This window comes from Rhinoraja longicauda, chromosome 15 (assembly GCF_053455715.1).
Source record: "Rhinoraja longicauda isolate Sanriku21f chromosome 15, sRhiLon1.1, whole genome shotgun sequence".
In the NCBI taxonomy this organism is placed as follows: Eukaryota; Metazoa; Chordata; class Chondrichthyes; order Rajiformes; family Arhynchobatidae; genus Rhinoraja; species Rhinoraja longicauda.
The window spans coordinates 46,839,438-46,857,234 of NC_135967.1; the positions used below are offsets into that span (position 1 = coordinate 46,839,438).

The window sequence follows — 17,797 nt, forward strand, 5'->3', positions numbered from 1 at the left end:
GTTGCCTTCCATCACAGTGAGGGGGTGTTTGGACTCACTGTGATGGATGTTGGTCTTGGGGTCGTGTGTCCTATGTACTTTTTTCTTTTTTTTGTTGTGTTTTGTGACTGCTGAAATTTTGTTCGGTACTTGTACCGAATGACAATAAAGTTCTATTGGATTGGATTGGATGAATTGGTAGGATGATTTAGTGGCCAGATAACAGCTGGGAAGAAACTATCCCTGAATCTGGAGGTGTGCGTTTTAACACTCCTGTACCCTTTGCATGATGGGAGAGGGTTGAAGAGGGAGTGGCCAGGGTGTGACTCATCCTTGATTATGCCGCTGGCCTTGCCGAGGCAGCGTGAAGTGTGAATGGAGTCAATGGAAGAGAAGGTAGTTTGTGTGATGGTCTGGGCTGTGTCCACAATTCTCTGCAATTTCTTGCGGTCTTGGATGGAGCTGTTCCCAAACCAAGCTGTAATGCATCCTGATAAAATGCTTTCTATGGTGCATCTGTAGCAGCAACCAACCTTCCCTCCTCACTCACTCACATTGGGGGGCTGTGTCAGTGCCAAGTGAAGTCTGGGGCTGGGAGCCTCTCGATCTCAGTTGCTGGAAACAAGCTGCAGCAATTCTATCAGCAAAAACACGAGCAATATTAAAAGGCACTGTGTTTTCTGGGAAAGCAAATGTGAACATTTTAAATCAGAGGCTGTTTTGTTGTATAAAAAAATATCAACATTGATAGCATCACGTAGACGGGATGGTAGGTGCACAAAATTTACATTACACAACAACTACAATTAAGGTTAGAGATAAGGGAGTAAATTTCCATTATCTCCCCAGACCACAAAAGAAAAACAGCACAGAAACAAGCCATGTGGTTCAAACAGTCCTTCCCAGCATCAGGGCTTCCAATAAGCCTTTGCCAAACTTTCCTTAGACAAGTCAGCACTGCCTTCTCTTCCCTTCTCTGTCATGCGCCTTTTCGACCTGCTTTTAAATGTACTTGCACAATTAGTTTTAACCACTGTGCACTAGTGATGCCAGATTCTAACCATTCTCTGCAAAAAGAGGTTTCTTCTGAATTCCCTATTGGATCTATAGTTGACGGTCTTGAGTTGATGACCCCAATTTCATGGGGTCTTTCCCCACAAATAGAAACATTCTCCCTACAGTTAACTTTTCAAAACTTATGTTTTAAAGATTTCCATTCAGTGAGCTTTAGCCTTCTTTCGCCAAGAAAAAAAAAGACCCTTCTTTTAATATCGTGTTATCTTTGTGATCTCCTCTGCACCCACTCCAATGACTTTATATTCTTACAATATGGCAAACAGAACTGCATGTAGTATTTCAAATGTAGTCCAAACACGACTCATCGTAGGTGAGCAAAGCTCTGCCAGGGGTTATGGGGAGAAGGCATGAGAACTGGGTTAGGAGGGAAAGATATATCAGCCATGACTGAATGGCAGAGTAGACTAGATGGACCAAATGACCTAATTCTGCTCCTATCGCTTATGACCTTTACTGATGTTCTATCTTATCCTTCTGGAAAACAATCCAAGTGCTTGTTTTTTATTTGATGGCCTTAGCATGACTTTTTAATGTTGGGTGCATTTGCAGTCAACCTCTCTGACACAAATGCTGGATGCCTATAGTTCTTGTACTACACAACCTCTCCATTCCTTTAAAATTGTTTTACCTCACGCTTATTCACTTCTCACTTCCTTTGCCAATTATTTACCATTCTGCAAGCTCATTCATGTCGTTAAAAAAAGTTTCCTGTCCCCTTACATTGCCTATGCCTCTCCGCCAATCCACATCTACTGCAAATTTAGATGTGCTCTTGATTCCAGAGTCTAAATCCTCAATGTAAATTGTGAGCAGCAGCAGACCCAGCACTGATCCTTGTGGAACAACACGATCCATCTTCCTTCCTCTGCAAATACCTACCATAACTCCCACTTTATGCTGCTTGTCCTGCAGCCAGCAATTTCTTGCACAACACAGCCATTGAATACACATTCCCTAACTTTATTTATTACTTTATTGCAGAGAACCATATCAAGGCTCTTTCGAAAACCTGGGTAAAGTTACATCTACTGTATTATTGACTCATGAATGATTGAATGCTGGCACAGGTTACCTGAAAAGAAAGTTTTCCAGCAGTCATTGAGCACAAAACAGACGGCATCCATTCCAATTATTGCATATTCAAGGCTCGTTTGCATTGCCTCATGGTGTCAGTGCGAATCAAATTACACTCTAGCTTTTGAATTAAAGTCTGTATATTCAAAACAGAATCTCTCCACCTTGCAACTGTGGCTGACGTGTGAATGTAACTTGAGCTATCTCACCTGTTACTCTAAATGGAGCGCAGCAGATTTTAAGTTTTTTAACATCCAACTGAATTACTTTTCCAATTTTCTACCTTTCAATATCATCTGTACTTCCAGTCTTGCACGACAGGCGCAGTGGTAGAGTTGCTGCATCACAGCGCCAGAGACCCGGGTTCGATCCTGATGATGGGTGCGGAGTTTGTACGTTCACCCCGTGACCTGCGTGGGTTTTCCTACACGATCTCCAGTTTCCTCCCACACTCCAAAGACGTGCAGGTTTGGAGGTTAATTGGCTTGGTAAAAAAGTAAATTGTCCCGTGCGTGTGTTGACTAGTGTTATTGTGCGGTGATCGCTGGTCGGTGCAGACTCAGTGGGCCGAAGGGCCTGTTTCCATACTGTATCTATCTCTAAACTAAACTAAGCAAGAACTAGAGTAAATTTAAGAAATGCTTTGGTTGCCTTGGTACAGGTTATGCAAGCCCAGATTTCCTTCCATCTATCCTTCCAAAACAGCAAGTTCTTTATGTATTCATCTGATCACATTTTGCATCAATTCAATCATACCTGTGGACAATCCCCCATTCTGATTGGCTCCTGAGCCTGCTGTCACATTCGATCGAGGATAACTTTGCAAGTCAAGGCTGCTGCTCCACCTTGCACTTCACGATTCCTCAGCTGGAGGTGAAACCAGTGGTTTATCAAAATACAAAAAATACAACTGGCTTCTTCAAAAGGAGTAACTTCAACATTTGAGAAAGGTACGATTGAGCAATAAGAACATAATTACACCTAAAGGACACAGAGTGGTGGAGTAACTCTGCGGGGCAGGCAGCATCTCTGGAGAATGTGGGCCGGTGACATTTCGGGTCGGGACCATGTTCTGCACAGATGCTGCCTGACCCGCAGAGTTACTCCTCAACTTTGTGTCCTGTTTTGTAAACCAGCATCTGCAGTTCCTTGTTCCTGCATTATTACACTTATTGGATTAAAGGTGATTGGAGTCGAGCCATTTAATGCAATAAATGAAGAGTCTATATTCCATTACCTGACAAACACACAAATGTATTTGCATTGCTCAAATAAAAACAGCTTTTTCCCACGAGTGATAGTTCTACTCAATAACCAAAGTCTGTAGACTCTTTTTTGTTCTGGTTTATTTTCACCCACATGTTTAGACCGTAATGTTGTATCCTTATTGTTTTGATGTGGTTATGCTTTACTCTTAATTGTTAACTGTATGTTTGTGTTGTCATTTGTGAGCGGCACATTCCTTGTAAATGCATACTTGGCCAATAAACTTATTCATTCATTCATTCATACTGTACTTGTACAGTGCTCTTTTAGTTATCTGTTGATTGTTGAAAGTTCCCTTTGTCAATAGACAATAGACAATAGGTGCAGGAGGAGGCCATTCGGCTCTTCGAGCCAACACCGCCATTCAATGTGATCATGGCTGATCATTCTCAATCAGTACCCCATTCCTGCCTTCTTCCCATACCCCCTGACTCCGCTATCCTTAAGAGCTCTATCTAGCTCTCTCTTGAATGCATTCAGAGAATTGGCCTCCACTGCCTTCTGAGGCAGAGAATTCCACAGATTCACAACTCTCTGACTGAAAAAGTTTTTCCTCATCTCAGTTCTAAATGGCCTACCCCTTATTCTTAAACTGTGGCCCCTTGTTCTGGACGCCCCCAACATTGGGAACATGTTTCCTGCCTCGAACGTGTCCAACCCCTTAATAATCTTATACGTTTCGATAAGATCTCCTCTCATCCTTCTATGTAGCATAATCCCACAGGTGGCTGTTGCAATTAAAATAATTATTGAAAAATGATTATCAAGATGCAAACCACAACAAAATGGCCTCCAAAGAAGTCATAAATCACACGATTGCTGACTATCTCCCTTCAGCACATAATTTGTAATACTCGAAAAACAAATCATTCAGGTAAATTGATTAATCTTATCCAAATAACAATAGTAACACACACACACAAATTGATGTTTACATTTTAAGTGCAGATGCCATAATAAATGCATATCCTGCTATTAAGTTATTTGATTCAAGTTATCATATTTGAACTTGCTGTGTACATTAGCTTTGCTCGGTTTAAATAAGTAAGTAATTCAAATAAATTGTGATTAATGGGCAGTTTAGATAAACTAAAGCTACAGTTTATATCTGAAAACTATTTTCTGACTATAAGTAGCATGACCAATTTATTCTTCATGGGTAAATATTACACTGTAATTATAAGTCACATCTTCCCATCCACACGTCGCCCCATAACTCGCGTGTTATGGCTTCCAGACATGTCGTGGCTGATTTTAAATCTCAGCCTTGATTTCAAGTCCCTCCTTTACCAAGAACACAAGAACAATGAAATAGCAGCAATCCCTAGTGCCCTTTGAGGCTGTTGCACCATTCAGTCAGATCACGGCTGATCTAGAAACATTAAAAATAGGTGCAGGAGGAGGCCAATTGCCCCTTCGAGCCATCACTGCCATTCATTGTGATCATGGCTGATCATCCACAATCAGTAACCTGTTCCTGCCTTCTCCCCATATCCCTTGATTCCGCTAGCCCCTAGAGCTCCATGTAACTCTCTTTTAAATTCATCCAGTGAATTGGCCTCCACTGCCTTCTGTGGCAGAGAATTCCACAAATTCACAACTCTCTGGGTGAAAAGGTTTTTTCTCACCTCAGTTTTAAATGGCCTCCCCTTTATTCTTAGACTGTGGCCCCTGGTTCTGGAATATATCTGGTTCTGATATATACCCGGTTCTTCACCAGGTATATGGAGAACCTGGTATATGGAGAACAGGATCTTCACACCTCTCCCAAGTGGTCCCCATACATGGATGTATCTCTAGTGTCAAAAAAGTCTCTCAAAATCCTCTGCAAATTCCAAATCGACATAATCAATTCAGGTCTCTGATCATCGCTGAATTTAATTACTCAACCAATGGTAACTGTGTCTTCAGCGACACGACGACCAAGACCTGGAATTTCCTTTCAGATTTTCTCCAAATCTCTACCCTCGTCAATCTTTTAATAGTAGCAACTTCCATTTATCAAGAACCTTTGATGTATCAAAGGTCCTAAGATGCTTCACTGAAGCCTCAACAACAAAAAAAACACATTAAGATGAATTTCCGAAGTTTCAATTTTCCCACTATTAGGTTCAGTTCACCCACTGATTGTTAGAGGAACATTCTAAAAAGTGTTGGGACAATGGAGACATTGAGAAGATGAATATCAGCAGCAAGTAGCAGCAATCAGAATGCTTTGACAAATAAGTAGCTCTTAAAGCACTGACTCAGAGAGAAGAGGCATCAAGAGATTTAGGGAGGAACTTTCAGAGTGTATGACTTTGGCAATTGAAATGCAGCCATGAATTCTTGAGCAATTAAATTTAGGGATTGCTGAGCAGCCCGAACTAGTGGAGCCCAAACAATTCAAAGTAGTTTCAAGGCTGGAAGAGAAAGTGATGACAACATATAGAGATTTGAAAAGTAGTTTCAAAATTCCAGTACAGGAATGAATTTGACGCAAGTTAAAGCATGGGTTTACAGAGTACAAAAAGGGATGTCAGTCCCAAAGAAATTGGAATAACCAGGTCTAGGGGTAATACATGTGTGACTGAATGTTTCAGCTGTTAAGCAGGGAAGTAATGAGATCATGAAGAAAATTCATTTTCTGCGTGTGGTTCTGATCCCTGGGGTCAAATATGACACAGACAATGTAAGAATCTATGTATTGGAAGGAATTACAGATGCTGGTTTATACCAAAGGTAGACACAAATTGCTGGAGTAACTCAGCGGGTCAAGCAGCATCTCTGGAAAAAAGGAATAGGTGATGTCTTAGGTCAAAACCCTTTTTCAGATGGATGAAGGGTTCAATTTTCCGAAGTTTCAATTTTCCCACTATTAGGTTCAGTTCACCCACTGATTGTTAGAGGAACATTCTAAAAAGTGTTGGGACAATGGAGACATTGAGAAAGAGAGAGAGGCACACAGTTGCAGCAGGAAACATTTGAGAGAAGGCAGAGAATAGATTTGGCTCCAAATGGAATGCAAGAGAATTATCCTATAACTGTGGTCCCATCCATACAGCCGACAGTGGTAAAGTATACACAAGAAGATCCATCAAAATAGACAAAGATGTGTCTACCTTCGATTTAGACAATAGACAATAGGTGCAGGAGGAGGCCATTTGGCCCTTCGAGCCAGCATCGCCATTCAATGTGATCATGGCTGATCATTCTCAATCAGTACCCTGTTCCTGCCTTCTCCCCATACCCCCTGACTCCGTTATCCTTAAGAGCTCTATCTAGCTCTCTCTTGGATGCATTCAGAGAATTGGCCTCCACTGCCTTCTGAGGCAGAGAATTCCACAGATTCACAACTCTCTGACAGAAAAAGTTCTTCCTCATCTCAGTTCTAAATGGCCTACCCCTTATTCTTAAACTGTGGCCCCTTGTTCTGGACTCCCCCAACATTGGGAACATGTTTCCTGCCTCTAACGTGTCCAACCCTTTAATAATCTTATACGTTTCGATAAGATCTCTTCTCATCCTTCTAAATTCCAGTGTATACAAGCCTCGTCGCTCCAGTCTTTCAACATATGACGCCATTCCGAGAATTAACCTAGCAAACCTACGCTGCACGCCCTCAATAACAAGAATATCCTTCCTCAAATTTGGAGACCAAAACTGCACACAGTACTGCGCACAGTACAGATTTAAACCAGCATCTGCAGTTCTTTCCTACACAAGATGCATCAAAAGTCGCATTAGGTCAAGAAATGATAAATGCATACAATGTCATCAGTGACTTCAATGACAGCCAGCTCACTGCAATGATAGGGTTAGAAACAAGGGCTCCTTGGTACAAATCTAAGCTTTGATGGAAGAAAAAGAATGATGAAGAAAGTTAGTAGTTGTGAAGGACAGAATAACATTGTCCAACATGGGAAGGTGGGTGGAGATCAGCTCAATGGAAGTAAGGTTGGTTGAGTAAGCTCAGTGTCGGGAAAACAAAGTGTCTTCGAAGAGATCATTAACGGAGGAAAGAAAAACCAGTGAGAGACGATTGACTGGCTGTATCATGGCCCAGTTTAGCAACTCGAATGCTCAGGAATAAAGGAGATTACAAAAAGTGGTGGACATTGGCCGGTCTACCGTGGGTACAGACCTCCCCACCAGGGAAGGGATCTGTAGGAGGCGTTTCCTCAAAATTGCAGCTAGTATAATCAAAGACCCACAACACCTTGGCCATGATCTCATGTCACTCCTGCCATTTGAGAAGAAGGTATAGGAGTCTGAAATCCGTGACTACCACCTTCTAGAATAGCTTCTTCCCAAAAACCATCAGACTATTGAACACTACGCAACACTAACCTCAACTATGATCTATGGACTGTTTGGTGCACAAAGGTGAAAAGTGAAAGGCCTGGATTGAGTGGATGCGGAGAGGATGCTTCCACTAGTGGGAGAGTCTTGGACCAGAGGGCACAGCCTCAGAATTAAAAGACGTGTCTTTAGAAAGGAGACGAGGAGGAATTTCTTTAGTCGGAAGGTGGTGAATCTGTGGAATTCATTGCCACAGAAGGAGCAAAGAGGTCCTTCTAATAATAATAATAATAATATTCATTTATTGTCATTGCAACGAGTACAACGAAATTAAAAAAACAGCCAAACCTGACGGTGCGTACAAACATATATGCAATAAATGCAAAAACAAATAAATACATAAATACAATTAAATTAAGTACAAGATTTTTTAACGGTGTTGCCTAGTGCACAGGTAGTGTTCAGTTCTCGTATGGCCCTGGGGTAAAAACTGTTCTTAAGTCTGTTTGTTCGGGATTTGATTGACCTGAAACGTCGACCAGAGGGCAGATGAACAAACAGACGGTGGCCGGGGTGGGATGGATCTTTTATTATTTTGCCTGCTCTACTGAGGCAGCGCAGGCTGAACAGGTGCTCCAGGGAGGGCAGTGAGCAGCCGATGATTTTCTGGGCCGTCGTGATGACCCTCTGAAGGGCCTTCCTGTCCTTTTCTGAGCAGCTGGCATACCATGTGGTTATACAGTATGCCAGCACACTCTCGATGGAGCAGCGATAGAAGGACAACATGAGCTTCTCCTGCAGGTTGGTTTTCCTGAGGATCCTCAGGAAGTGGAGTCTCTGCTGTGCCTTCTTTACTGTGGTGATGGTGTTGGTAGACCAGGTGAGATCCTCTGCGATGTGCGTACCCAGGAACCTGAAAGCTGGTACCCTTTCCACGCAGACCCCATTGATGTAGAGTGGGTCGTAATCTCCACTGGTTTTTCTAAAGTCAATTATAAGTTCCTTTGTTTTGGAGGAGTTCAGGACCAGATTGTTCACTGAACACCATGCTGCCAGCCTTTGGATTTCATCCCTATAGGCTGTCTCATCTCCTTCTGAGATAAGTCCAACCACAGTCGTGTCATCCGCGAACTTGATGATGGTGTTGGTGGGATGGGTGGGGGCGCAGTCGTGAGTGTAGAGGGAGTAAAGGATGGGGCTCAACACACAGCCCTGTGGTGAGCCGGTGCTCAGTGTAATGGTGGAGGAGAGGTGAGGGCCTATTTTGACTGTCTGGGGGCGGTTGGTCAGGAAGTCCTTGATCCATTTGCAGATGGTTAGGGAAAATCCAAGGTCGGAAAGTTTGGTGACCAGTCTGCTCGGGATGACCGTGTTAAAGGCAGAGCTGAAGTCGAGAAAGAGCATCCTCACATAGCTCCCCTGGTGTTCAAGGTGGGTCAGTGCAGTGTGAAGAGCAGTGTCGATGGCATCCCCTGTAGACCTATTTGCTCTGTAGGCAAACTGGTATGGGTCGAAGGTGGGTGGGAGGCTGGCTTTGATGTGCTGCAGGACCAGTCTCTCGAAGCACTTTGTGATGACCGGTGTGAGTGCTACCGGACGGTAGTCGTTAAGACCGCAGTTGTACAGGGCCCTAGTGAGACCGCACCTGGAGTACTGTGTGCAGTTTTGGTCTCCAAATTTGAGGAAGGATATTCTTGCTATTGAGGGCGTGCAGCGTAGGTTTACTAGGTTAATTCCCGGAATGGCGGGACTGTCATATGTTGAAAGACTGGAGCGACTAGGTTTGTATACACTGGAATTTAGAAGGATGAGAGGAGATCTTATCGAAACGTATAAGATTATTAAGGGGTTGGACACGTTAAGAGGCAGGAAACATGTTCCCAATGTTGGGGGAGTCCAGAACCAGGGGCCACAGTTTAAGAATAAGGGGTAGGCCATTTAGAACTGAGCTGAGGAGAAACTTTTTTAGTCAGAGTTGTGAATCTGTGGAATTCTCTGCCTCAGAGGGCAGTGGAGGCCAATTCTCTGAATACATTCAAGAGAGAGCTAGATAGAGCGCTTAAGGATAGCGGAGTCAGGGGGTATGGGGAGAAAGCAGGAACGGGTTACTGATTGAGAATGATCAGCCATGATCACATTGAATGGCGGTGCTGGCTCGAAGGGCCGAATGGCCTACTCCTGCACCTATTGTCTATTGTCTAAGGCAATGGCGGCATGTCAGTGGATATTTGTAAGGCAGAGATTGATCGATTCTTGATTAATACGGGTGTCAGGAGTTATGGGGAGAAGGCAGGAGAATGGGGCTCAGCAGGAAAGATAGATCAGCCATGATTGAATGGCGGAGTAGACTTGATGGGCCAAATAACTAATTCTGTTACTAACTTATAAGGACTCTGGGTTTCTTTTTGCACTATAATTGGGGATATTAATTTAATGAATTTTGTTCATTACATATTATCTATCGTATTGTGTTTGCAGGCCTGTAATGCTGCTGCAAGTAAGAATTTCATTGTTCCATTGTCGGTACATATGGCAATGAAACGCTCTTGAATTGACTGTTGAGTTCAGAGCTGCTGTTGCTGCAGGGGACATCAGATGTTTAGTCCGGTGGGTAGGAAAAGGAAGGGGAAGAGAAGTAGTAGAGGCAAATAGACGACCATGAAAAATATCACTTGTTATTATTACAAGCAACCACAAATGGGGACACTGGTGAGGTCAGTTTGAAATGGAGATATAATGTTGGAGGCCAATTCACTGGACGTATTCAAGAGAGAGTTCATTTAGCTCTTAGGGTTAACGAAATCAAGGGATATGTGGAAAAAGCCGGAACGGGGTACTGATTTTGGATGATCAGCCATGATCATATAGAATGGTGGTGCTGGCCTCGAAGGGCCGAATGGCCTACTCCTGCATCTATTTTCTATGTTTCTATGTTGAAAAACTCAACCAGGAAAAGGCATTTTATCATCTGCACTAATATCTATTAATTTGGCTTGGTGTCAAATTTGCTTTGAGCAATAGCCAGTAAGGCAGCAAAACATTTTTATTGATCTGGTGAAGCTTGACTAAGGTTATAATGGGGCAAGTGAATTAAAGTCCCCTTGGTAGGAGCAATAAAAGTAGTGCTGTTCCAGGCATACACTGGCCCTATCCCCGAACTCTATCTCCGTTACATTGATGACTGCATCGGTGCTACCTCCTGCACCCGTGCAGAACTCATGGACTTCCTTAACTTCACCACCAATTTCCATCCTGCACTCAAATTTACTCCACACCTCCACCCACCAATTGTTTCTCCTCCCACCAATTGTCCAGATTACATGTTTTAGAATAAGGGGTAGGCCATTGAGAACGGAGATGAGGAAAAACCTTTTTCAGTCAGAGAGTTGTGAATCTGTGGAATTCTCTGCCTCAGAAGGCAGTGGAGGCCAATTCTCTGAATGCTTTCAAGAGAGAGTTAGATACTCTTAATGATAGCGGAGTCAGGGGGTATGGGGAGAAGGCAGGAACGGGGTACTGATTGAGAATGATCAGCCATGATCACATTCAATGGCGGTGCTGGCTCGAAGGGCCGAATGGCCTACTCCTGCACCTATTGTCTAATGTCTATTATAGCCATGGGCACTCGCATGGGCCCTAGCTATGCCTGCCTCTTTGTGGGGTACGTCGAACAATCCCTGTTCCAGGCGTACACTAGCCCTATCCCCGAACTCTACCTCCGCTACACTGACGACTGCATCGGTGCTACCTCCTGCACCCGTGCAGAACTCATGGACTTCATCAACTTCACCACCAATTTCCATCCTGCACTCAAATTTACTTGGACCATCTCCGACACCTCCCTCCCATCTCTTGATCTCACCGTCTCCATCACAGGAGATATAGAATATTGACTGACAACTATTACAAACCCACTGATTCCCACATCTATCTCGACTACACTTCTTCCCACCCTGCTTCCTGCAGACTCTATCCCCTACCCCCAATTCCTCCGTCTACGCCGCATCTGTGCCCAAGATGAGGTATTCCATACTAGAACATCCGAGATTCTTTAGGGAACAGGGGTTCCCCTCTCCCATCATAGATGAGGCCCTCACTCGTGTCTCCTCGGTATCCCACAGCTCCGCCCTTGCTCCCCCTCCACCTAGTCGCAACAGAGACACAGTCCCCCTAGTCCTCACCTTCCACCCCGTCAGCCATCACATAATCCTCTGAAATTTCTCCCACCTCCAACGGGATCCCACCACTAGCCATATTTTCCCATCTACACCCCTCTCCTCCTTCCACAGAGACCGTTCCCTCAGCAAAACCCCTGGTTAACTCATCCCTTCCCACCCAAACCACCCCCTCCCCAGGTGCCTTCCGCAGCAACCGCAGAAGATGCAACACCTGTCGCTATACCTCCTCCCTCGACTCTGTCCAGCTACCCCGACAGTCCTTTCAGGTTAGGCTGAGGTTCACTTGCACCTCCTCCAACCTCATCTACTATATCCGTTGTTCAAGATGTGGACTCATATATCGGCGAGACCAAACGCAGACTGGGCGTTCGTTTCTCGGAACACCTTGATCTCCCGGTTGCTGGATACATTAATTCTCCTTCCCATTCCCACACAGACCTTTCTGTCCTCAGTCTCCTCCATTGTCAAGAGTAAGGCTAAATGCACATTGGAGGAACAGCATCTCATATTTCGCTTGGGCAGCTTGCAGCCCAGTGATATGAATATTGATTTCTCTCATAGAAAATAGGTGCAGGAGGAGGCCACCACTGCCATTTGGCCCTTCGAGCCAGCACTCTCACTTCAGGTAGACCTGGCATTCCCTGGCATTCCCTCTCTCTCCATCCAAGTCACACTAGCTTTGCATTTTTACCTTATAAACAGCTTACAATGGCCTGTTTCCTTTATCATCGTTACTTTTTTGCATATCTTTCATTCATTGTTCTTTATCACACCACATCACCGTCTATACCTCTTGTTTCCCTTATCCCTGACCAGTCTGAAGAAGGGTCTCGCCCCGAAACGTCACCCATTCCTTCTCTCCAGAAATGCTGCCTGTCTGGCCGAGTTACTTCAGCTTTTCGTGTCTATCTTCGTGCTATAAGATAATTTGTGTTGCCTTCACTCTAGCTCCATTAATTGGGTCGGGGTGAAGTGGAGTGGGTGACCAATGGAAAGCAGTCGTGAGGGAGCGACGTGGGATGGATTTTAAATACGTTACTTTATATGTAAAACAGCCTTTGGTATCCACACAGTTTACCACAATGTCTTTTAAATTATCCGAGGTTTTACCAGAGGCATGTGAGAAATACAATGGGTGGAGAAAGGTTCAAGAGGGAAATGAGAACTTAGCAAGAACAAGTTGTCCTTAGTTTACCAAGAAGTGTTAGCCTGCTGGCTCCAGTATCAAAAAGGTTAAAAAATTGCAATGAATTAAGACATAACATTTTCATCTTCTTGAGTGTAAAGAAACAATTAGAAAAAAATGTGAAATCAAATAGCACCAATGCCATTCGGCAACTCAACCTCTTGTTATGATCACATCCCCTTCCTTGCGTGTGGTATTATATCGATTTACTCTCGCTATTTACAGCTTCTCTACAGTAAGTGAACGGCTAGCAATTCCCAGCGGGGCTTTCTCATCCTAGCGACTGTCAATGCACATTCTTTCATTGCAATAGAAACAATTATTTCGGGCTTTGTCAGAAAGGGTTCATTTATTTGGAATGTTAACTGCAGTGCTCAAGTGACGTTGAGCTTGGACAGGAGAACCAGCCAAATTTGGAAGAATCAAAATCACCAGTGCACTGCTTTGAATTAGCTTGTGTTGCACATTAAATTATATGATGTGTCTTAAACTAGATCAAGCTGTGCAAAATTGTATTCTGTTAAATTACATTTTTAAGCAGTAAATGAACGCTGTATTATATTGCATTGAATTACATTTTATTGAAGAATGTTACATTATGCCAAGTTAATTTGTACTAAATTCTAACAGATCACGTTGCTGTACTTTTTGTATTAGAATGCATGAGATTAGGTTCTGCAACAGTTTTGGAATGTTGTCTGCAATAATTTTGTATTGTTCTGTTATTCATGATAATATCTGTCATAATTGATTAAGCGGTAAAAAAATTGTCTTTTTTCTTACAGTGCATGATGTATTAAAATAAATCAGTTCCAGTGTGAGGTTGTTGTTTGCTCAATACACTGTGTTTGTGTTTCACTAAATGTGTGTGTGCTGTTCTGTGTTTATGTTCCTCAGAGCACATCTTGTATATTGTGATATTAATCCCGACCGTGTTTTAATAATTGCTGCATCATTCCAATACTATATTACTCTGCTGTACATTAATTAGATAACTCCATTGCCGCATCCAAGACCCTGTTCGGCTATGCTGCCTTTTTGTTACACTGCTTGACATATTGAAGTAAATTACTCTCAGCGTCCAGTTGCTCGACACAACAATTCAGTGTGTCTGTCCTTCACTAAATTTGTGTGTGCGTGTTATTCTGTGTGTATATTAAACATAGTGAACATCTTGCATATTCATATTGTGGCATTAAAGCAGACTGGTTATTTTTGGTAATTCCCAATTCATTCTGAAATATATTATTTTCCTGAACGTCAATTAACTCCATTGCCACATCAAAGTTCCCATTTAGGTCTGCAATTTATAGTTAAACTGCAAAGTAAATCAGTCCCAGTGTACAGTTGCTCTGTACTCCAATGAACTGTGTTTGCACTTCACTGAATCTGTGTGTGCTGTTCCACATTTATGTTCCACACAGACAACATCTTGCATATTGTGGCATTAAACCAGATTGTGTTTTAGTGATTTTCTGATCGTTCTAAAACTAGATTACTCTGCTGCACATTGATTGCCACATCAAGACCCTGTTTGTCTGCACTTCATTTTTATGACAGTGCATGATATATTAAAGTACATTCATCTCAGTATTCAGTCGCTCTGCATACCAGTACACTGTGTTTGTACATGTGTGTGTGTGTGTGTGTGTGTGTGTGTGTGTGTGTGTGTGTGTGTGTGTGTGTGTGTGTGTTGTGCGTGATATACCAGAGTGTAATCTGTTAGAATTTAGTTAAAATATCAGTGAACAGTTGTGCGTTTACGTTGCATGGTATGGCATTAAACCAGGCCTTGTGTTGATAATTCTCGGCTAATTCATTTCTTTGCTGCATGCAAATTAATTAACTCCACTGTCCTTTTCGGCTGTGCTGCATGATATATTAAAGCAGATTAATCCCAGCGTACAATTGCACTGCACGGCAATGCACTGTGTTTGTGCTTCACTAAAAATAAGTGTGCACGGTTCTGCATTTATATTCCACACAGACAACATGTTGCACACGAGAAGCATTAAACCAGATTGAATGATAACAATTCTTGGATCATTCCAAAATATCTTACTCTGCTACACATTAATTAGATTAACTCCATTGCCACATGCAGGACCCTGTTTGGCTGCACTGTGTTTTTTTGTTAAACTGCACGATATATTAAAGTAAATTAATCCCAGTGTACAGTTTCACTACACAACAATGCACTTTGTGTTTGTGTTTCAGTAAATGTATGTGTGTGCTGTTCCACATTTACATCTACATTTACAGAGAACACATTGATATTAAACCAGATAGTGTTTTAGTCATTATCAAATCATTCTAAAACTATACGACTCTACTGCACAAGTGCCACATCCAACACCTTGTTTGGCTGCACTTTCATCACGCTGAATGATATATTAAAGCAAGTCCCAGCATTCAGTTGCTTGGCACAATGCTTCCCTAAATTTGTGTTTGTGTGCACAACGTAACCTAATACATTCTAATTTAAAAAGTATCAGAACATAATCTGTTAGAATTAAGTAAAAATTCTGTGTGCTGTTGTGTGTTTACGTTCCATATAAAAAAACACCTTGCATAGTATGGCAATAAACCAGGCTGTGTTTTGGTAATTCTCGGCTCATTCATAACTCTGTCGCACGTTAATTAACTCTACTACCCTGTTTGGCTGCACTGCATTTTTGTAACACTGCATGATATATGAAAGTAAATTAATCTCAGAGTACAGTTGCTCGGTACAACAATGCACTGTGTTTGTGCTTCACTAAATATGTGTGAGTGAGTGTTCTTCTGCATATACCTGCCACAGAGACAAGATGTTGCACATTGTGGCATTAAACCAGATTGTAATCTTGTTATAATTCAGTACAAATTCAGTGTGCTGTTCTGCATTAATGTTGCACGTAGAAAACACATTGTATGGTGTGGCATGACAGGAGACTGTGTTTTTGTCATTCTCGGCTCATTCACTACTCTTGCTTCACGTTAATTAACTCCACTGCCCTGTTTGGCTGCACTGCATTTTTGTAACACTGTATTGAAGTAAATGACTCCCAGTGCACAGTTGCTCTGCACACCAAGTGTTTGTGCTTCACTCAATATGTGTGAGTGAGAGTGCTGTTCTGAGTGTACGTGCCTGAGAGACAGGATATTGTACATTTGTGGCGTATAATGTGTGTGTTTGTGTGCTGTTCTGCGTGTTTGAGCCACAGACAAGATATTGCATATTGTGGCATTACATGTGTGTGTGCTGTTCAGAGTGTACATGCCAGAGACAATATATTGCATGTTGTCACATTAAACCAGATAATAACCTTATTATAATTCAGTACAAATTCAGTGTGCTGTCTGCATTTATGTTGCACATTGAGAACACGTTGCACGGTGTGGCATCACATCAGAGAAACATAGAAAATAGACAAGATGTAGCACATTGTCACAACATGCAATATCTTGCCTCTGGCATATACACTCTGAACAGCACACACACACACATGTAATGCCACAATATGCAATATCTTGTCTGTGGCACAAACACGCAGAACAGCACAGGCCATTCGGCCCTTCGAGCCAGCACCGCCATTCAGTATGATCATGGCTGATCATCTAAAATCAGTTCCTGCTTTTTTTTTGTCCCCCCCCCCCCCATATCCCTTGATTCCCTTAGGGTTAAGAGCTAAATCTAACTCTCTCTTGAAGACTGTGTTGAGGTAATTCTCGGCTCATCCATTACTCTTGCTGCACGTTAATTAACTCCAATGCAATATCGAGAGACATTATTTTGCACAGGATCTTGCACCACCCACCCACCCTGCGTGCTTGCTTGCAATCACTGGAGATCCCAGCCAGCCAGCCAGCGGCTGCTGTGCGCATGAGTGGAGTCAGGCGGCCGGGGCTGCTCTCGTGTGAAATCTCCCTCCCTCCCTCCCTCCCTCTCCGTCTCCCCCGCCTCAGGGCAGGGGAAGAGGGTAAGGGCTGGTGGAGCTGAGGAGGATGGAGGGAGGATGAGGTGGGGGGGGGGGGGGGTAAAGTTTGCTCCAGGGGGCATTGTGAATTGGGCAGGAGATGTGAACTTGGATATCCAAGGGGGATTTGGGATGACCTACCAGGCCACGCTCAGCCGCCAACTTTACCCCACTGTCCGCCATCGCCCGCGGGCAGGACAGGGCCGGCGGCCCGAGAGGGAGGAAAAAACTCCTCAAATCCGGTTGAATTCATGTTAAAATCAGCGGCGCGTACCTTTTGCGACGAAATCAGACGGATATCAATTCAGCTGAATTCTCCTGCTCTCCGGGCCAGACAATGAAATCAGCCGCGGCCAATCGCACACCGCGCTCATGATCGTGACGCGGGCAACGGGGAGGGGAGGGGGGGAGAGCGCCGCAGTGCGCAGGCGCGGGGGGGGGGCGCGGCCGGCCGGCCAGCCAGCGCTCGGCGTCTCCATGGCAACGCTCTGTGGGCCTGCTGGGCGGCCTGCAGCCTGACCTGACCAAGGGTGGACACAAAATAAACCTGGAGTAACCCAGCGGGTCAGGCAGCATCTCTGCGAGAGAGAAAGAGAAAGAAAGAGAGAGAGAGAGAGAGAGAGAGAGAGAGAAGGAAGGAATATATAAGAAAATAACTGCAGATGCTGGTACAAATCGAAGGTATTTATTCACAAAATGCTGGAGTAACTCAGCAGGTCAGGCAGCATCTCAGGAGAGAAGGAATGGGTGACGTTTCAGGTCCAGACCCTTCTTCAGAAGTAAGGAAGGGAGGGAGG

At 43.6% G+C, this 17,797-nt stretch overlaps 1 protein-coding gene across 9 annotated transcripts in view; it reads right to left on the reverse strand.

The window, feature by feature from the left end:
- hdx (highly divergent homeobox) overlaps positions 1 to 17,379 on the reverse strand; it is a 96,729-nt gene extending 79,350 nt beyond the window's left edge. For all 9 annotated transcript variants that reach the window (XM_078412046.1, XM_078412053.1, XM_078412050.1 and 6 more), the window contains exons 1-2: positions 17,275 to 17,379; positions 2,887 to 2,997 (exon numbers count right to left, since the gene is read on the reverse strand). In XM_078412046.1, the coding sequence (XP_078268172.1) occupies positions 2,887 to 2,904 (18 nt within the window). In that variant the 5' untranslated portion in view covers positions 2,905 to 2,997; positions 17,275 to 17,379. The remainder of the gene's footprint in view (positions 1 to 2,886; positions 2,998 to 17,274) is intronic.
- Positions 17,380 to 17,797: the final 418 nt, after the last annotated feature.